The sequence below is a fragment of the Musca vetustissima genome, unplaced genomic scaffold (genome assembly GCF_032173495.1).
Source record: "Musca vetustissima isolate MV318-11 ecotype Yass unplaced genomic scaffold, APGP_CSIRO_Mvet_v1 utg6361, whole genome shotgun sequence".
NCBI classification, from domain to species: domain Eukaryota; kingdom Metazoa; phylum Arthropoda; class Insecta; order Diptera; family Muscidae; genus Musca; species Musca vetustissima.
Window position 1 is genome coordinate 1 of NW_026880425.1, and position 22,681 is coordinate 22,681.

At 35.4% G+C, this 22,681-nt stretch overlaps 1 protein-coding gene across 1 annotated transcript in view; it reads left to right on the forward strand.

Annotated features, from left to right (window-relative positions):
- Window positions 1-973: 973 nt before the first annotated feature.
- The window catches only part of LOC133326018 (uncharacterized), a gene marked incomplete at its 5' end in the record, with an annotated part of 29,085 nt that continues 7,377 nt past the window's right edge, over window positions 974-22,681 (forward strand). The window contains one exon of the mRNA XM_061534695.1: window positions 974-1,107. Within this exon, the coding sequence (XP_061390679.1) occupies window positions 974-1,107 (134 nt within the window). The remainder of the gene's footprint in view (window positions 1,108-22,681) is intronic.

Below are 22,681 nucleotides of genomic sequence, written 5' to 3' on the forward strand. Positions count from 1 at the left end.
ATTCTCAAATGGAATTATGGGTCTATCTCGTTTCCTTTTACCTGTTACAAACATATGCACAAAGACATAATACCCTGTACCACAGTGTGGCGAAAAAAAATCATCGTGCTATAATTTAATTACTATACTCGTCAGGGGCTCCCATACTCACAAGGAAATTTCACTATGCAAATCTGAACCGATTTCACAAGAAGTTTTCAACGAATATTTCCTGGTTATGTGAAATGACTCATTTAATAGCTACTGCACCTTATTGTGGAGGGTATAATAAAACAGATATTCCCCTCACACTAATGGATATACGAAACAACCTGTAATAATGTGCCGCACGTATCAAATATCTTTCAAGTCACAAAGAGCACATAAATATGTTTTTAAATAACTTAAAACCTTTTCGAAAAAAGAGTTCAAGGGCAAAGATTTTCCCAGAACGAAAACAAACACAAATTCCAAGAATACAAAACTATGCTCTACTTTTTGCCCTCACACCTTTGTAATATCCTGCCACAAAGACAATTCTTCTATAACATCGTTATTTTTTACCACACAATATAAATTATGGGGGCAATTTCTACAAGTAATCTTTTTTGGATTTCCATTTTAAAAAGCTAAACAAATATCCAATTCAAATTCAAGTCACGTTTTTACTCCCTTTTTATTTCCACGAAATCAGACCTCAATTCAGTTCCCTCAGATAGAGCGAGAGAAAGAGAGGGGGTGACAGCAAACACATCATCATCATTGACAGCACAACGTCTATTGTATAACATTAGTTATATCATCAATAGAGAAGAGGAAATCTATTTGTGAATAAAATTGAAATCAAAATGGAAAACTGTTTTATAATGGCACAAAATTAAGTCAATTTGTAAATGTTAAATTAGGCAGATGAAATTGAAAAACCAAAAACAACTTTCAATTAATGTGCTACGTTTTCCTTGTTTTCTCCCCGCGTTTTTCTCCGAAAATATAGATTTGCCACGTGATGGACCGCACATAAAAGGCCAACAATTTCAATATCAAATTGGTGAAATATTAAATTTAAATTGCTCATCGGGAAAATCACATCCAGCATCACATTTACAATGGTTCATCAATGACCAGCCGGTAAGTGGTTTTTATTTACACACATACATATTTATATAAAATATTTATATAATATATAATTTCATATGAATGCTATTTTATAAAATTAAGTGGATTTGTGCTATTATTTTTGAAAAATAATTTTGGAAGATATATGCCAACAAAATAAATTTAATTGTAAAAATAAACAAATATATATTGGACATAATCAGTACACTATTATTATGATGCCATAAAAATGTTACAAGGGATACTCTAATATTACAAGGGATACTCTAAAAATATAAGTACCAAATTTTCTATAAGTACGAATTTTCTAAACTACCTCAATCGGACACTCCAACAGTAATTTTAATTCCAAAATTCTGGAGTACAGCTCTATTCGTTCACACAAAATCAAGTTGTACCAAATATAGTACTATTTAGTACACATAAGTACTATACTTCCATATCTCAATTCTACACTACAACAGCAACAACTATTCCAAATTCTAGGTTTTCAGATCTCTCGATTCACCCAAATCCAATTTGTAAAAAATCTAGTGCCGTTTAGTACATTTAGTACACACAAATGCGAACTGCAAAACCTTTCGTTATAGCTCAATCATCAACAGTGATCTTAATTCCAAATTTCAGGCTTTCAGATATATTCGTCCAATCCAAATTGTATTAAATTTTGTACGATTTAGTACTTTTCGCAACCATACATACGAATTCAGAATATAATTTTTGTCATCTTTCACACAAAAGTCTGGTTCCATAAATATTGACCGATCTTTATAAAAACCAACAAGGTTCTTCTTTGGCCTGATCCTCTTCTCCATTCAATTTTTTATGTTCAGGTCATAATTGTGGCCTCCAGAGCGACCAGAAAAATAGACAAAAATAAAGTATTTGATCAATTCCATCCCCTAAATATTAACCGATCATTACCAAAAACAATAGGGATATTCTTTAGCCAGAACCTTTCTTATATACAAAAATTCCTGGTGGCCTTTATCGTGTTTACAAATTATAATGGACAGACGGGCGGACACACATGTCTAGATCGAGTCAGCAAGTCAAGATATGACGATCGGAATATCAAAAGGTGCTAGGACCAATATTTTGCGGGGTTACAAAATCTTGGGGCCACACAAAGCTATAATACGCTGACAACATATTTGTAGTGGAGGTACCAGAGAAAATGGATTCTTAGGGCTTGATTTCGGGATCGATCTAGGCTTACAAATTTTAAACTTTTGGTGGATGTTCCATAAGGGTGCATTTATAGACTGCATTTCCTGATGTGATCCGGATTTGATCAAAATATTATTTTGTGCTAAGTTCGAATAAAATCGGATATTCAATTTGATTCTCATGAGATTGTACAAATTTCAAACATTTTGACACTTTAGTACTAATGGGTGTATACTTAAATTCCTCAAATCTTGTGTAAAAAATACCTGAAATAAGCCAGGTCTCATATATATATGCGCTGTAAATTTTTCTTCTCAGAGAAATGCTAAATCAATGTTTGTCGAATTGTAGAGAATATCCCTGGCTTTCAGGCATCCATAGAAAACGGTAAATCAAATCCAAGGTTTTTATACCCTACTCAACTATGTTGTCAGGGTATTATAGCTTTGTGCAGCCCCAAAAGTTTGTAACGCCGCGAAATATTGGACCTAGACCCACCTTTAAGTATACCGATCGTCATATCTCGACTAGCTGAGTCAATCTAGACATGTGTGTCCGTCCGTCCGTCTGTCCATTATAATTTGTAAACACGATACAGGCCACATTTATGGACCAATCTTCACGAAATTTTGCATGTAGGGTGGTTAATATAAGGGGATGAAATGGACCAAATACTAAATTTTTATCGGTTTTTGTGGTCGCTCCAGAGGCCGCAATAATGGTCTGAACATCGTGAAATTTTGCATGGAGAAGGGGATCGGGCCAAAAAATAAGCATGCCTGTTTTGATAAAGATCGGTTAATATTTATCGGTTTAAGTGGACCCTGACTTTTGTGTGAAAAATTACAAAATTTGTACTCTATAGTGTATATATTTACCCCTGAAGGACATAGACCCGAGATGTTGATATTATATCCAAGAGGAGTGGTTGACCTTTAAGTAATACCAATTATATTGTTGCATGTGCTCGGATGTGGGAGTTACACCTAAATATTTGCAGGTATTCGTATATTATTTAATAACCCATAATCACTCTAGAGAGCGGAACTATAGCGCTGATCGCTTTGAAATGTTCCATGAGGTTCCAGTTATGGTCAAGGACAACGCCTATAATTTTCAGTGATGATCAGATAAAAAATTTTGGTGAAGTGGACCGAAAACTTATTTTTTGTGTTATTTTCGAGTCGATTTATAGACCACAAATTTAAGCCGAACATCACAACACCACAAATTTAAGCCGAACATCACAACACCTTCACCGTGGGTTGAAGGGAATCTGGACAATAGCTGTACTGAATACTCGTAATATTCGGAAAATATGTCAGTTTAAGGAAGAGGTGCTGTTTACCTCTAATCGGGCAAGAGGGTGCAAATATCACGAAATATTGCCCTGGCTCGGAATAAACATATGCAGAAAATTTGAGTTCCGTGGTAGTTGTGTAGGGTATCGTTTGGTCGGCCCCGTCCGACTATACTGCTCCGCCCACTGGTTTAAGGATTGGATTACTTTAAGGAATATTTTGGGTATGGATTTTGATTTACACATTCATAAGTTAAAACTGACTCTAGACAGAATTATGATTTTGATCACAATTCGAAGCATTATTGTCATACGGTAATCAAAATTTTTTTCAGCTATTGAAGAATGCAGGAAACCAGATACCTTCCAGGTAATCTGGTTCCCTGCAGACAGTAGCAGCACGTAATGCGATGGGGAAATATCGGGAAAATAGGGGAGATGAGAATTTTATTTTCAGAAAAAAGAAGAAAGAACAAGAAAAACGTGAGCGTGAGCAAATCGAGATGTAGAGAAGTCAGAATGAAGTCCGGAAATTTTACCAACGAGCAAATATGAAGAAGGAATCCTGGTGACAGACACAGACAGATGTGTTGGGGATCTGGAAGGATCATTTTGAAAAGCTTCTGGTATCAAATAGTGGCGGTGAGGAAGATTCTCCAGAAATAATAAAAAATGACGGTATAGAGTGTATACCACCTAGCCAAGATGAGGTTAGAATATCAATTAATCCGCTGAAGAGTAATAAAGCACCAGGGTTACCAGCCGAACTATTCAATACTGGTGGTCAGAGTGCTGTATGAAGGACTGAAGCCACCGGTCAATGACATTTTTGGACCAATGCGGCTTCAGACCTGGCAAATCCTTCATTGACTCTGCGGGAAAATCCTGGAAAAGACCCACAAAAAACACATCGACACATTCCACCTATTCGTCGGCTAAAAAGCTACATATGACTGTCCTATCCGTTCAGAGGTGTTCAAAATCGTGTCTGTGTTCGGGATTATTTTAACTTGCACAAGGTCAGCAGTTAAAGTCGGAAAGGCCCTATCGTAGCCCTTCAATATCTAAAGAGGATTCAGAAAAGGTGACAGTTTTTCGTGTGATCGTTTTAACATCCTGCTGGAAGAGGTCATACAAGACGAAAAGGTGAACATAAATGACACTCTGTGCACAGTGCTGCCAGTTAAATTTCATGAAAAATCGTCAATTTTTCAGAAAAAAATCGGGATAATCGGCATTTGTATTTTTAAAAATCGGCAAAAAATCGGCAGCATATAATTTATAAATAAATTCATATTTTTTGGTTTATAACAAATCAATATTGTTTATTACATTTAAAAAATTCAATTCTGTATAAAAAAAGATTCATTTTTCTACAAAAAATGTAGATTTTTTTTAATATAGTAATTATTATGTACACTAGTGAGATCTTTCTTTCGTGTGCGCACTTTTTATTCGTTTATTTTTAATTTTGCCTTATTCCATGTAAAATGTAAACTAGACAGAGTACAATGCTGACAAAAAATGCAGATATCTAAGCCATTGAAAACGGCTGCGGCGAGTCGCCGATATTTATAATGATTTAAAGCTGCCAATTTTATATGTTTGTATGGTAACGCCGTATTAAATTAAAAAGTTAGACAATTTTTGTCGATTGTTGAAATATCGGCAATTCTGAGTCAAAAATCGGAAAATCGGCATTTTCCATTTTTAGAGTGAAAAATCGTCAAAATGCCGATAAATCGGCAAATATGGCAGCCCTGTCTGTGCACCAAACAGAGTATGTTACTCGCCTACGCCGATGACATCGATATAATGGGTCGAAGATTGCGAGAGGTAGCAGCCACCTTTGAACAAATTGAGAAGGAGTCTGCCAAAGTGGACCTAGCAGTAAGTGGCGAAAAGACCAAGTTGATGGTATCAACTGGCTAGACGTCCAGTAGACACGGACCAATTGTGGAAGGTGAGAACTACAGCTTCGAGGTAGTCAAAGATTTTATATTCCGTGGTATCGTTGTAGATAAACCTAATGATACCAGTTTTGAAATTTGTAGAAGAAAAGTGTTGGCCAACAGATGCTACTATGGTCTAAGTAAGCAGTTTAGAAACATGGCCACGTCCCGCCAGACCAAACTCAAAATCTACAAGACGCTGATACTACCTGTGCTGATATATGGATCTGAAGCATGGGTACTTGCGCAAGAAGATGAGGCAGTTCTTGAAGTGTTTGAGAGAAAAATTCTCCGAAATATACCATAAGGAATGTACAAAAGTAGTACATCCTTATGGTACCTTACAAAGCGAACAGATTATTCGTTTTGGTCTGTTTATTGTTGTACAAATGTACAAATCTAGATTAAATCGGAAGATGGGATTTATAGGACAAATTCTCCTGGTACCACACCACTGATCAACTCTTTAATAAAAAAAGAACATATGCATTGGATGAAGCCAATAAAGAATAATCTTTGCAGACCCTAATTTTTATACGAACAATGTTTTTTATGCAATTATTGGCTGTGAAATTGGAAAATTACTTATAGGGATGAAATTCCTTGACGAGTACATAAAACCCAAAGCTGCGTTTTTATTGAATATTTGAGGATGAAAGAATATCGTATTGTGGTATTTATATTATGGTTGAAGAAAATAAGGACAAAAAATATTTCTCATTTAAAGGGAAAAAATTTGGAACCGATTGGGTTATTAGTATTTGAGTTATCGTGCCCGCCATTCGCAAAAAATGTTTAGAGAAAAACGCGTTTAAAGTTTGAGAAGCCTTTCAGCCGTCACTTGATGCTGACACAATAAATCGGATATATCTTCAGGAGTTCTTGAGATTTTCACTTGAAATTTTGTAGAGACATTCTTTAATCAGTGTAGATTCGAATTATATCAACAAAAATGTTGACCCCGAGAATGGGGGGTCCCCTTAACTGAAGACATGCAATCTCAAGAATAACCTACAATAGCCTTAAACAAAGTTATAAATCCTTTTCTTCATGGACTTGCAAGTTACCAGCAAAAATCATCACGCCATAGGTTAAGTCATTGAATTCTGACCATTGTGCTTCTGGGTTCTTAATATGTTCACCAAGGGATTTCTTTCCGATTCGGTTGAATTGATGCAAATGTCCCGCCGATGGCCATATAAGATAAATTGAGTAACATTTATAAATGTTTTGATTGTTACGTTATTGAATATTGTATTTAAGATAGACTAGACTATAGATTTTTTGTTAGAGCCTTCTTAACATGACAATTTTTTTCATCAAATATTTGTCACAAAACGACACCATAATTCAAAAATTTGTCTTCCTATAAAACAACTGTAAGGAATAATTTATATTTTCCAGCAATGTGCAACTGTTTAGAATAGTGTTATTGTAATACATGTCCGAAAATCACATGCCATTCTTTCTATGCGACCAATACTACAAAACAGCATCAAGTATTTTTAATATAAGCATATAAATCAAAGGAATACCCAACAACACTAACAACATTTTGATTAAATTGGCTGCTGTGAATTTCGATTTGTTCGCTGTCGCCAGCACACTAGTTATAACTGTAATCGTTGCAAAATTGAACAAATATTTCGGCTGAATTGTTTACATGCAGCTTATGGGCCACCCCGAAAATTTACATAAAACGCGATATTTCACTCTGTGCTCGTTTTCATTTTTAATTTCCGCTAAAACGTCACGTTCAGTTACAGGCAGGCAACTCTTTCTGTTCGGCAAATAATAAATAAAATAAACAAAAGATTGGAAGCAACACAAAGTATTCCGGGGTAATGGAAATGGAGGCCTTATCAGGGAAATGCTATTTCAGAATGTTATGACACTGCCTATGACAAGATTTATTTTCACAAAGTAAACTGCTTTCAAATAGGGCCTCTTTAGAGTTTTCCATATAACACCATGACATGCTGACAATAACCAGGTGGACATATTTTAAATGCAACATTTTTACAAAACAGCCACAACCATCGACAAACAAATACGCGAATGATGATGATAATCACCAACGCCATCATCATCATCATCGTTGCCATCATCGGTTGGCAAATCGATGAATGTTTGCCATTGTCACGAATTTGATTTACCGGCATCATCGTAAATTTATTCTATTTATTTAACATTTATTTATTAGTGTTCTCGTTTTGCACGACTCGATAGTAAATTTATGTTTACATTTAACATTTCTCTTCGATTTAAATTGTGGCCAAATGGGAAAATGTTGTCATGGCACAAGCACATGGCACAACACTGTAGCAGTCATTGAAATTTTTATGGATTTTAAATGAAATTTTAAAACGTGTACATTCGGAAAGGAAATTCTGAACGGGAACAAGTATAGAATTGCTACAAAATCCACGCCGCTAATAGTCATTATAAAAAACCCACGGCCTTATAAGTTCTTGAAAAAATTGTCTCTAAAAAACCACGCCTTGTCTTGGCGCCCTAATAGTCCTTGAAAAAATTGTGTCTAAAAAAACACGCCTTGTCTTGGCGCCCTAATAGTCCTTGAAAAAATTGTCTCTAAAAAACCATGCCTTGTCTTGGCGTCCTAATAGTCCTTGAAAAAATTGTGTCTAAAAAACCACACCTTGGTTTGGCGCCCTAATAGTCCTTGAAAAAATTGTCTCTAAAAAAAACCTTGAAAAACCACGCCTTGCCTTGACGTCCTAATAGTCCTTGAAAAACCACGCTTTGCCCCTGAAAAAATATTCTATAAAAAATCCACGCGTTGGTCCTTTTGAAAAATATTCTTTAAAAAATCCACGCCTTGTGTTGGTCCTTTTGAAAAATATTCTTTAAAAAATCCACGCCTGGTGTTGGTCCTTTTGAAAAATATTCTTTAAAAAATCCACGCCTTGCAATGGTCCTTGAAAAATATTCTTTAAAAAATCCACGCCTTGCAGTGGTCTTTTTGAAAAATATTCTTTAAAAAATCCACGCCTTGCAGTGGTCCTTTTGAAAAATATTCTTTAAAAAATCCACGCCTTGTGTTGGTCCTTTTGAAAAATATTCTTTAAAAAATCCACGCCTTGTGTTGGTCCTTTTGAAAAATATTCTTTAAAAAATCCACGCCTTGTGTTGGTCCTTTTGAAAAATATTCTTTAAAAAATCCACGCCTTGCAATGGTCCTTTTGAAAAATATTCTTTAAAAAATCCACGCCTTGTAAGGTCTTTTTGAAAAATATTCTTTAAAAAATCCACGCCTTGCAGTGGTCCTTTTGAAAAATATTCTTTAAAAAATCCACGCCTTGCAGTGGTCCTTGAAAAAATATTCTTTAAAAAATCCACGCCTTGCAATGGTCCTTGAAAACATATTCTTTACAAAATCCACGCCTTGTGTTGGTCCTTTTGAAAAATATTCTTTAAAAAATCCACGCCTTGTGTTGGTCCTTTTGAAAAATATTCTTTAAAAAAATCCACGCCTTGTGTTGGTCCTTTTGAAAAATATTCTTTAAAAAATCCACGCCTTGTGTTGGTCCTTTTGAAAAATATTTTTTTTAAAAATCCACGCCTTGTGTTGGTCCTTTTAAAAAATATTCTTTAAAAAATCCACGCCTTGCAATGGTCCTTGAAAAAATATTCTTTAAAAAATCCACGCCTTGTGTTGGTCCTTTTGAAAAATATTCTTTAAAAAATCCACGCCTTGCAGTGGTCCTTGAAAAAATATTCTTTAAAAAATCCACGCCTTGCAGTGGTCCTTGAAATAATATTCTTTAAAAAATCCACGCCTTGCAATGGTCCAAATCCACGCCTTGTGTTGGTCCTTTTTAAAAATTATCTTTAAAAAATCCACGCCTTGCAGTGGTCCTTGAAATAATATTCTTTAAAAAATCCACGCCTTGCAATGGTCCAAATCCACGCCTTGTGTTGGTCCTTTTTAAAAATTATCTTTTAAAAAATCCACGCCTTGCAATGGTCCTTGAAAACATATTCTTTACAAAATCCACGCCTTGCAATGGTTCTTTAAAAAAATATTCTTTAAAAAATCCACGCCTTGTATTGGTCCTTTTGAAAAAATATTCTTTAAAAAATCCACGCCTTGTATTGGTACTTTTGAAAAAATATTCTGTAAAAAATCCACGCCTTGTATTGGTCCTTTTGAAAAAATATTCTTTAAAAAATCCACGCCTTGTATTGGTCCTTTTGAAAAAATATTCTTTAAAAAATCCACGCCTTGTATTGGTCCTTTTGAAAAAATATTCTTTAAAAAATCCACGCCTTGTATTGGTCCTTTTGAAAAAATATTCTTTAAAAAATCCACGCCTTGTATTGGTCCTTTTGAAAAAATATTCTTTAAAAAATCCACGCCTTGTATTGGTCCTTTTGAAAAATGTTCTTTAACAAATCCACGCCTTGTATTTGTCCTTTTGAAAAATATTCTTTAAAAAATCCACGCCTTGTGTTGGTCCTTTTGAAAAATATTCTTTAAAAAATCCACGCCTTGTGTTGGTCCTTTTGAAAAATATTCTTTAAAAAATCCACGCCTTGTGTTGGTCCTTTTGAAAAATATTCTTTAAAAAATCCACGCCTTGTGTTGGTCCTTTTGAAAAATATTCTTTAAAAAATACGCCTTGTGTTGGTCCTTTTGAAAAATATTCTTTAACAAATCCACGTCTTTTGATGGCACTTGAAAGAATCAATAAAAAATCCACGCCTTATAGAGGAAAGATCCTCAAAAAGTATTCTTGAAAATCTATGTTCTGCATTGTAGTCCCTGTGGTTTTGTATCATATATACTAAACGCCAGACAATTTTGGAGAGTTATTGACATGGAAATGATTTCTAAATTTATTTTCCCATTCCAAAAATAACATCCAAAGCATATGTATGCAATTTTTGGCAATTTTATTTCATATATGAATGAACACAAAAGTTCGTTACCCAGACTACTACCATTTACCCTGCTTTGATTACCGAACAAAATACAAAAAAAAATAAATTGTCTATTACTGGTATGCATTCAACTTTGTCTACTCGATGGCAAACTTTTGGCATGTCAAAAGTCAAATGTTCATAGACGACAAGTGATTTTTGTTTCATTTTTTTTTTTCAAATAAAAATCACATTAAACAGTTTCCTTCCGGTGACACAAAAATGCTATGGCTAGACCATTAATTAGATTCACAAAAAGTTGCCAAAGACTTTAAAATCCTTTTGTACCTCAAAATTTAAGACACAAAGGACATTTGAAAATGAAAAATTTGTTTTGTATTTTCCTAAGTCTTTGATGTTAGTTTGGGGTCATCGTCACGTTTGCAGCGTAAGGTTCGTTGAAATGGTATATAGCTAATGGAATATGTGGAGCAGCATATCAAAGCCAATAGTCGCTCTTGTGTTGTTTTATTTATTGCAAAGGAATTGTGACCTAACAAAGTGCCTAAACACCGAAACACCCTCCAACGCCAATTTTGTTGTGTGGTGTCGAGTGGGTTCTACAACCGCAACATGCGAACAACTTGTGACAACTTTATGAAAATGAGCAATGATATGAAAGAAACACGGTTGTAAATCAAAATGTGCAACTGACATGCAATGCACCCTGCCGTCGAACTATAAAAATAATAAACAACACAAACAACGTGGAAAAAACACTTCATAATTCATATGCTTAGGAGGGCCAGAGTTGCCAAAAGGCATCAAAGGGACTAACTCGACCCTTTTAAAATGAATGGGAGAACAGGAGATTTTGTTATGTATATTTGTTTAACAGGATGTGGATTTAAAGAAGGACCAACATGAGCGCGATGTTGTTATAGATTTTTTTCAAGGACCAACACAAGCGTGGATTAAAAAAAATATTTTATATTTCAAGGACTAACTGATGCCGAGGATTATTAAATAATATTTGTTCACGAAACAACCAACACAAGGGCGTGGATTTTTTAAGAATATATTTTCAAGTACCTCAATGGGCGTGGAACTAGAACTAACACTAGGGACCATTAAAGTGCGAAGATTTTTTAAAGAACATATTTTCTGGGACCATTAAAGGACGTCGACTTTTTAAAGAACATTTTTCAGGGACCAATAAATGGCGTGGATTTTTTAAAGAAAAAATTTTCAGGGACCATTGGGATTTTTTAAAGTATATTTTTTAAGGACTATCAGAGGCGTGGATTTTTTAAAGTATATTTTTTAAGGACTATCAGAGGCGTGGATTTTTTAAAGTATATTTTTTAAGGACTATCACAGGCGTGGATTTCTTAAAGTATATTTTTTAAGGACTATCAGAGGCGTGGATTTTTTAAAGAATATTTTTTTAAGGACTATCAGAGGCGTGGATTTTTTAAAGAATATTTTTTCAAAGGACTATCAGAGGCGTGGATTTTTTAAAGAATAGTTTTTAAAGGACTATCAGAGGCGTGGATTTTTTAAAGTATATTTTTTAAGGACTATCACAGGCGTGGATTTCTTAAAGTATATTTTTCAAAGGACATATCACAGGCGTGGATTTCTTAAAGTATATTTTTTAAGGACTATCAGAGGCGTGGATTTTTTAAAGTATATTTTTTAAGGACTATCAGAGGCGTGGATTTTTTAAAGTATATTTTTTAAGGACTATCAGAGGCGTGGATTTTTTAAAGTAATATTTTTCAAGGGACTATCAGAGGCGTGGATTTTTTTAAGTATATTTTTTCAAGGCCTCAAAAGAGGCGTGGATTTTTTTAAGTATATTTTTTAATTTGACTATCAGAGGCGTGGATTTTTTAAAGAATATTTTTTCAAGGACTATCAGAGGCGTGGATTTTTTAAAGAATATTTTTTCAAGGACTATCAGAGGCGTGGATTTTTTAAAGTATATTTTTTAAGAGGAGACTATCAGAGGCGTGGATTTTTTAAAGTATATTTTTTAAGAGGAGACTATCAGAGGCGTGGATTTTTTAAAGTATATTTTTTAAGAGGAGACTATCAGAGGCGTGGATTTTTTAAAGTATATTTTTTAAGGACTATCAGAGGCGTGGATTTTTTAAAGTATATTTTTTAAGGACTATCAGAGGCGTGGATTTTTTAAAGTATATTTTTTAAGGACTATCAGAGGCGTGGATTTTTTAAAGTATATTTTTTAAGGACTATCAGAGGCGTGGATTTTTTAAATTATATTTTTTAAGGCTAAGAGGCGTGGATTTTTTAAAGTATATTTTTAAGCGTCTATAAGAGGCGTGGATTTTTTAAAGTATATTTTTTAAGGACTATCAGAGGCGTGGATTTTATAAAGTATATTTTTTAAGGACTATCAGAGGCGTGGATTTTATAAAGTATATTTTTTAAGGACTATCAGAGGCGTGGATTTTTTAAAGTATATTTTTTAAGGACTATCAGAGGCGTGGATTTTTTAAAGTATATTTTTAAGGACTATCAGAGGCGTGGATTTTTTAAAGTATATTTTTTAAGGACTATCAGAGGCGTGGATTTTTTAAAGTATATTTTTGGGGCATCTTTTTTTCGGCGTGGATTTTTTAAAGTATATTTTTTCGAGGACTATCAGAGGCGTGGATTTTTTAAAGAATAGTTTTTAAACTATCAGAGGCGTGGATTTTTTAAAGAATATTTTTCAAAGGACTATCAGAGGCGTGGATTTTTTAAAGAATATTTTTCAAAGGACTATCAGAGGCGTGGATTTTTTAAAGAATATTTTTCAAAGGACTATCAGAGGCGTGGATTTTTTAAAGAATATTTTTCAAAAGACTATCAGAGGCGTGGATTTTTTAAATAATATTTTTTAAATGACTATCAGAGGCGTGGATTTTTTAAAGTATATTTTTTAAGGACTATCAGAGGCGTGGATTTTTTAAAGTATATTTTTAAGGACTATCAGAGGCGTGGATTTTTTAAAGTATATTTTTAAGGACTATCAGAGGCGTGGATTTTTAAAAGTTAAATTTTTAAGTGACTATCAGAGGCGTTGATGTTGTAAAGAATATTTTTCAAAGGACTATCAGAGGCGTGGATGTTGTAAAGTATATTTTTAAGGACTATCAGAGGCGTGGATGTTGTAAAGGATATTTTTAAGGACTATCAGAGGCGTGTATTTTTTAAAGTTTATTTTTAAGGACTATCAGAGGCGTGGATTTTTTAAAGTATATTTTTAAGGACTATCAGAGGCGTGGATTTTTTAAAGTATATTTTTAAGGACTATCAGAGGCGTGGATTTTTTAAAGAATGTTTTTTAAGGACTGTCTCTTTAATGTTTATCATATTGTCTTGTTTATCATAATGTTTATCATATTCTAATCCCTTCTTTAAACAACATTTACCTCTGTTATCATCCTGAAGAAAAAATCTCCCAAACTAAGGAAATTATTCATACGATGACAGATTTCGTATGCAAATGAAAGTAATCGGAATAAGATATTTAACTTTTTCCGCATAATTTTCCATGTATATTAAATAGTTGAAAATAAGTTTGTGTGTGTGAGTTTGTGTGCGGTTGCGGTGTCAGTGGAACTGAACCAAAATAATCAAAATAAAGTCACGTGGTTACCCTGAGTAAATTTATATGCATGTCACATAAAACTCTACAACAATCAAGGAATGCGAAGCAAATCTGCTTCGTAGCACCAAACAAACAACGACAACAAAAAAATTTGCGAGAGAGAAAAAAGAAAACACAACGGGAAAATTTGAAAGGCAAACTCAGCAGGCTGACGACGACTGTCAGAAGCCACTGAAAAGGAAAATAAGAAAACAAAAACAACACCAAAATCCAACATAAAAGACGGCACATAAAATTGAAACTGAAAAGGAGAACGAACGAAACGAAACATGACAAACGAGATGGTGGGCGCGGGTAGTTTGGTATTCCACGAACATGCACTTAAAAACAAAATACAAACGACTCAACTCCTTCGCTGTCATAAACACTGTCACAAAAATAATGACGTATTCACATTCCACAAACAAAAGACGGTCGCACACAATGTAGCCTGAATAACAACGAGGTGGCAAAGAGAAGAAAATGAAGTAGGAGTTTTTGTTGTTGTTGTTTTTGTTTTTTGGTCCTGACAACATTTGTATATTCTATACGATGATTTTGTACTCAAGGTGTTATGGTTTATTATGCACTCGAAAGAGGCAAAGGTTCAGGTGCATTAGGTGAATGGGTAATGAAATGATTTTATTCACCTTTTTTAATTTCAAATCCTTAAAAAGGCTTTAACAAAGGAATAGAGGGCGCAAGGACAATTGTTCAGTATTTTGAATTTTTTGATGATAGTTTTATATAATTGAAGAAATCTATTTGCACAAATATTACTGCGATTCCTGGGATAAATATATCGGTCCACGTTTTGGAATAGTCCTCATATAACGGCACCGATCCAATTTTGGTATTTAAAATATTTTGTTATTGTACACATTTTTCTATATAGGGCCATATAAGGTTGGGAAAAATAAATCCATTATTTTTTTTCCGGAGATGGCTGTGCTGATGGATTTCTCGTAAAGTATCGATTAAACAATTTAAGATTTATGCTCGTTCGAAAGGATGACATTTCGCAGTCAAAAAAAAAAAAAGTTGAGAAATGATCGAAGTTGACTGACATGTTAGCATTCTTAACATCGCCCAGAAGCTGAAAATCGACCATAAAACTTTTTTAAACCATTTACAATTGACCAGAAACGGCCAGAATTGGCCAAGAGAAGAGGTGTCGTGTTCCACCAGGACAACGCTAGGCCATACACATCTATAGTGACTCGCCAGAAACTTCGGACTAGATTTAGGCTTGATAAAGATAATAGGCCATTACAAAGTTTGGTTCAAAGCGGACAATTTTTCTCATTGCAAAATTTTATTAATATTAAAAAATTTTTACCCTGAAGGGTTGTGGAGGTACTAGAAGTTTTTTGCAACTGGAGAGAAGGATTTCTAAAAGAAGCATTTAGACTTGGTAACACATAATAGGATGTGCAATGTTTGGTTCAAATCGGACATTTCATTCGCCAGATATTTAATATATAAATATTGAAAATGTTGACCCTTGTAGGGGAGGTATCCAGAAGGCTTGGTACATCGGACTAGATTTAGGCTTGATAAAGATAATAGGTCCTACAAAGTTTGGTTCAAATCGGACAACTCGCCTGATATTGGATTTATACATATTGAAATTTTTGACCCTTTGTTGGGAGGTACCAGAAGGAGTGGATAATGGGTCTCATCTTCAAAATTGATCTAGGCTTTGTAAAGATAATAAGTTGTGCAATGTTTGGTTCAAATATGATTGTCCTTTCCCATGATATTTTAAAATTACTTTTTTTCACAATTTTTAACATTTTGTGTGGGAGGTACAAGAAGGAGTCGACCAATGGGTCCCATCTTCCTACTTGATCTAGGCTTTGCAAAGATAATAGGTTTTGGACAGTTTGCTTCAAATCGATTATTCCCTTCGAGAGTTATCGTGCGGCCAGATAGATGGACACTTGTAAATTGATTCCGACTTGTCTAAACGGATTTGATCCAAAGAAACATGGAGTCTAAAATTAGCCATAAAGCTGACGGTATAAAAATGTGAACGGAGAGCATCCTTGATATACAACCGTATATGTTTTCATCGCGTAGAGTTCTTCGAGTTATGTGTCCTCGAACATTCCTCTTATTATTCGGAATATTCTCCGTGGTGCTTCCCATATAAAAGTTTGTCTGATGATGTTGGAGCTTATATGTGAAGCATGGTTTTCAACGGTCACACGGAATTGTCGGTAAGTTAAAGGTCCACGGTGGCTCAGCTAAACCTGACAATTTATTTACATATTTATATGATGGTAGATTTTGATATGCTGTTGCCCATTACATGCTTCTTCATTTCAGACTTGTGACTTGTGACTGAGTACCTTTAAATTTGAACGTCTTCAGAATCATTGTCTTCAAACTCAGGCTAGTTGGCAGAACACTTAGCAATGTACTTTGCTTTCTGGAAATATTTCATTCGATAAACGAAAGTTCTTTTCATTGTTGGTTCGATGTTGTCCACTTTTCTGAACATACAGGTCAATCGCCGAATTGATTGTTGTATGCTTGTCTGGTTCTGGCTACTCTTAGTTGGCTCGGTTCCAATTAATTCCCAAAGAGCTAAGATATGAAATATTTATTCACCAGCCGAACCTTCAGATTATTATCACAACTTCTACACCATTTAACTATTAAAACAGCATCGTACATGTTTTTCCAACAGAGATATTTTTTTCGTAAACTTCGATGAAACAACTCAACGACTCCTCAGAGTACGTCACAGAAATATATTTCTGTCGGCGACGAGAGTAAGGAAACACAGCCTTCAGTTTTTTATGAGGCAGTTTAGCTTTATTGTTATAGACTGTGGTATGTGTCTCGCCACAGTTGGTACTGGGGCTATGACCGTATGGAGGTAGCTATCTCGCCGGGGGAAAAACTGCTGGGAAAAGCCTCCTGTATGGCTGGAGTGCCGGTGCGTTCTTTTGGGCTTAGTGGCTTGGTACAACTCACTAGCGGAAACTGGTGAGAACAGCCTCTTGGATTACTGGAGTGCTGGGGTGACCTGTAGTTATAGTGGATTAAGACAACTCACTAGGGTACATAGAACTTCCTGGAAGTGGCTTTTCGTGGGGGGTCGGTGGTTTCAGTGGCCACGGGAAGCTCACTTAGCAGTCTCTCCTCCTTCACTTTGTGTCTTCGGAATGTGATTTACTCACCTGTTGAGGTCTTAGTGGTGCTTCTGTGCCTCTACCGACTCAAGGAACTCCAGGGGGTCCTGTCCATCGTCAAAATCCTGGTCGGGCACTGCCCGAATATTACTATAAGGTGACGTCCTGGGTATACCACTAGGAAATGCTGGACGTGCGAGGCTCTGAGGCTAGACGAAGGTCTAACCACTGGTATTCGTAATTGTTAGTCTTGGATTTTTCTTCGGTGACACGTGAGTTTTGCTATTTGACCTAGAAGAACTCTGCTCTTGGAAATCCTGTAACCGGAGTAACCTCTCGAGTATATCTGAGTCACGTTCCTCGCCTCAAAAATGGCCAAACCTCTTCCGGAGTTCTTCCACCGTTTCAGTTATTTCGAGGACAAATTCGTTAAGATAGTTACCAAGTTTCTCCTTTCGCAGACTGTACGCCCACGAGGTGCACACCCTCTTCCTATTTAACGGTTTGATCCTTACTCAGGTCTCTGCACCACTGTAACCGAGGATCATTCCGTGGATATGGGTTACATATTCCCCCTTTCATGAATATATAAAAAGTTTCCAACAAAATTCCAAATTTCCGATACAATTCGAACCTACCTCGTATTTCAACTGTTTGGCAAATTATGTATTCTTTGATGGAGCATAGAGGCCTAACTGCTTGGGCGCCACTGTAACCGACGATTATCCCGTGGATATGGGTTACATTTCCCCTTTGGAAACAATCGGTGAACAGAAAATTCATGAATATATAAAAGGTTTCATAAGAAATGATTCCGATGCAATTCGAACCTACCTCGAATTTCAACTATGTGGCAAATTACACATTACACAAATCAATTAAGAGGCGATGACATATGTCTAACATAAAATTGCTTTTCAAAACTAATTTATTTTATCCCCTTTCCTTTCCCAGAACTTAGTTTTCTTTAACAGTAATATATTCCCCAAAAATATTTATCTTCAATTTAAAAGAATAAACAAAACTATTTGGTCATACCTTAAAGCACAACTACTTAAACTCATTTCAATATAAATGAACACACACACACAGTCAAACTGTTATCCTGTAGGTTGCCAGTGTCCTAATGGTTTAAGGAAACTTCATCCGTTTATATGGACCACTATCTTGATGAATGTAAATTTCTGGTAGTTATTTCGTTTATTCACAAACAAGTCTCCGAAGGGAAAACTTTGTGCAAAAGAATTTCCTTCTCCTCAATTCCCTCCCCCTTTCCCCGGCATTTCGATCTCGATGTTGTCAGCTTTCTTGAATATGTTCATTTCACTCATTTAATGGCAGCTGAAATGGCACTCTGGCACTTGTAGACCAATTGGAAATGTCATTTGTAAAATGTAAAAAAAAAGGAGGTGAAAAAATGGATCGGACAAACAGTAGCAAGAACAGCAGGCGACGCTGACAAAGGCGACACAGATAAAGACAAAAACAAAAAAACACAAACAGAAATAAAAACAGACTTAAAGAACACAAAAGACCAGCAGCAGACAGAAATGTTGCAATGCTTGCAGCATGCCGCTTGCAATTCGCTTTTTTAAGAAAACGTAAACAAAATAATCACTAGGATTATCACCGCGGTGCACGACTCGAATGTTAAATGCCCGGAAAATATCTTCGTCGCCCCATGGCAGTTGTTAAATATTTAAATATTTTAGTAAGTGAAATTGTCGTCGTCAGCGTCTGGTGTGCTCGTCGAGAGTCCGTGCCAATTTCATTTCAAAAGCTACTACCATCAGTAGCTTGTTGTTGTTGCTTTTTTTCTTGTTTTTGTTTTTCATGTCAAAGAAAGAAACATTAAACACGCAAAAGATGTGGATTTTGTGCTGTTCTTAAGCAACTGACGTGTACAACACAAGTAAGAAGTTACCTTTGTGTGAATGTTTGTCTGTGTGTTTGTGAAAATATTTGTTTTGTGAATTATCCAATTAAACAGAGCAGGAGATGTACTCTAACTTATTTTTAATTCAATATTTATAAAGTTTTTCATAGGGATCAACGGCAGGTATTAGAGTAATGTAAACGATAAAACCAGTCTAGAAAGCATTCCTATTAAACATGTTTTATCGCACACCAATAGGACCGCGAAATTTAGTATACAGATCGCAATATCTCGACTAGCTGTGTCGATCTAGACATGTGTGTCCGTCCGCTACAGGACAAAATTATGACATATTTGCGACATTTTGCATCTGGCCAAACCGTATTGTTTTTGGTAATGATCCGTTTATATGTAGGGCATGAAATAGACCAAAAACTTTATTTTTGTCTGTTTCTCTGGTTGCTCCGGAGGCCGCAATTATTACCCGAACACCAATAAATTTTAAATGGGGAAGGGGATCTGGCTAAAGATTGGGCATATTTCAATGATAACCAGTATAAAAAGTAGTAAAGTCCGACTGGGCCGACTATATGATACCCTTCACCACTTTGGGTATATTGTACATATGTATCGTAACAATTGCATGTCTAGGTTCCCTCTTTCTCCAACCTATCCTAACTTTAATTTCATTCGAGCAGTATTAGACCCGTCTGTGTAACATGGGGAAAATTTATGGGAAACGATTTATAGCAAAATTGACACACGCTATTCGATTCCGATTTTTCCGAAACTCATCATTCTAGACTCAATTTAGTACGCTACGTCAAATTTTGTGCCAATCGAAGCATATAACAGGATTTTGGTGCACTGTTTACCTCGACGTATATATTGAGACTTTGGTACACCACTTACCTTAAATTGGACGAAAATATATATGGGAGCTATATCCAAATCTGAATTTCAGGAAACTTGACACCAATCATTCTAGACCTAATTCATTGCGCTGTACCAAATTTCGTGCAAATCAAAAGATATATAGGGACTTTGGTACACCATTTACCTTAAATCGGACCAAATATATATGGGAGCTATATAAAATTTTGAACCGATTTTCAGGAAACTTAACACACATTATTCTAGACCTAATTCATTACGCTGTGCCAAATTTCGTACAAATCGAAAGATATATAGGGACTTTGGTACACCATTTACCTTAAATCGGACGAAAATATATATGGGAGCTATATCCAAATCTGAACCGATTTTCACGAAACTTAACACACATCATTCTAGACCTAATATATAGGGACTTTGGTACATCATTACGCTGTACCAAATTTCGTGCAAATCGAAAGATATATAGGAACCGTTTACATTAAATCGGACGAAAATATAATGGGGGCTATATCTGAATCTAAACCGATTTTTCCCAATTTCAATAGGGTTCGTTCTTGGGCCAAAAAAGTGACCTATGCCAAATTTCATCCAATTCGGATTATAAATGCGACCTGTACTTTGTTTACAATTTTACATCGACAGACAGACGGACGGATGGACATGCATAAATCGACTCAGAAAGTGATTCTATGCATATTCTCAAAAGGAACCATATGCACAAAGACATATTACCCTGTACCACAGAGTGGTGAAGGTTAAAAAATTGAAGGACATAAACCCGTGAAGTTGATAGTATATCCAAGAGGAGAGATGGACCATTAAATTTATACCAATTATATTATTGTATGTTGTATGTACGAGCAAGTTGGAGTTATACGTCAATATTTATAGGGGTCTACCTATTCTGATATTGTTTAGCATTGCCGTTACCACACTGGAGAGCGAAAATGAAGAGCTGATGGCTAGGACATTTTGGAACAAAATCACTTTTTTATTTTATTGGTCTACCACCGGATTGAGTTAAAAGCGACATTTTGTAGATTAGCTGTGGTAGTTAGGTCACGGTCCAAGAAAATGAAGAAATTAATACAGGCAAAGTATCGTAATAGAAATACGATAGAAGTTCGGCCGGTCCGAACTTTTATACCCTCCGGCATATTTATATGGAGATTACCGTATGGTGTTATGTGGTAGTAAGTTGCAGAATTCGATATGTCAAATTATAGCCACTTCAATAACGAAAAGCAGTAAGTAAACATCAAAAGTGGAACGGGGCCGACTATATGATACCCTTCACCACTTTGGGTACATACAAGAGATGCTAATATATACCATATCGTGTAGATAGAACAGACATATCATCTTTAGGGGACCTTTGGAATGGAATCGGGCGAAATAAAATGTGTGATTTTCAAAGATATTTGACCCTATTCAAAAACCCCAAGGAAATACCATTCTGAAAAATATAAAAAAATCGTGTCAATCGGGGAGATTTTGTATGAAACTGAGCAAAGTTATGTATGTATGTAAATTTGAATCTAATTGAGCAACCATGGCATATACCATTTGGTATGATGCAACACAGTGAGCTGTCCACAATTTTATCCCGTGTATATGGATCAGACGTAAGCTCCTCGGTTAAACATTTGTATAAAATCAGACGAAAATAGACGATTTGAACAAAACTTCGCAAAAGTCTATCTGAACCTGACTCTGTACACTGTGCAAAATGTTTTCTGAATCAGGTAAATATTGGGATATTTGTGCACCATTTACCGATTTCAACAAAACTTCACAACCATCAAACTGGAATTAATTCAGTTCGCTGTGCAATCGGACACAGCGTACTGAATCGGACAAATATAGGGTGTTTGGCGGACTATTTACATAAAATCGGATGAAACTATATGGGCGCTATATCTAAATCTGAGCTGATTTCCACAAAACTTCATAGACATTAAACTGGTCCTAATTCAGTACATTGTGCAAAATTGTGTTTCAGTCCGACGATGCTTGGGCGTTTGGTGCACCATTTACATAAAATCGGACGAAACTATATATGGGAGCTATATCGTAATCTGAACCGATTTCCACAAAACTTACAGACATTAAACTGGTCCGAATTCAGTACGCTGTGCAAAATTTTGTCTCAGTCGGACAATCCTTGGGAGTTTGGTTCACCATTTACATAAAATCGCAACAAACTATACATCAATATGCTTTGCTAAGTTTTGTCTCAATCCGACCAATGTTGCGAGTTTGGTGTAACATTTACATAAAGCGTACGTATGCACAAAGACATAATACGCTGTATCACTGTGTGGTGAAGGGTATAAAAAAGGAACTCTTATATGGGGTTATATCAAAATTTGGTCTTATAAAGACTAAAGTCTTCAAAATACCGAAAATGGGATGGTAGCTATACTAACCCGTAAACTGACATTGATATTTTTTTAGTAGGACGACTTGATATATACAATTAGAGCGAGTTCGGTTAAAAAGTGTTACTCAGCCCCCACCCAAAAATACCGAATAATGGGTGTAGCATTATGTGACGAAAACTTGAGTAAGTATTGAATATTTTTTGTAGGGAGATTTTTTACTCAATGAGAATCCAAAATATAAAATTACAGCTAATTTGGTTAAAACACGTGTAGAAACTGCTTAAAATAGAAGAGAAAAACAGGCCCAAAACCCCCATAA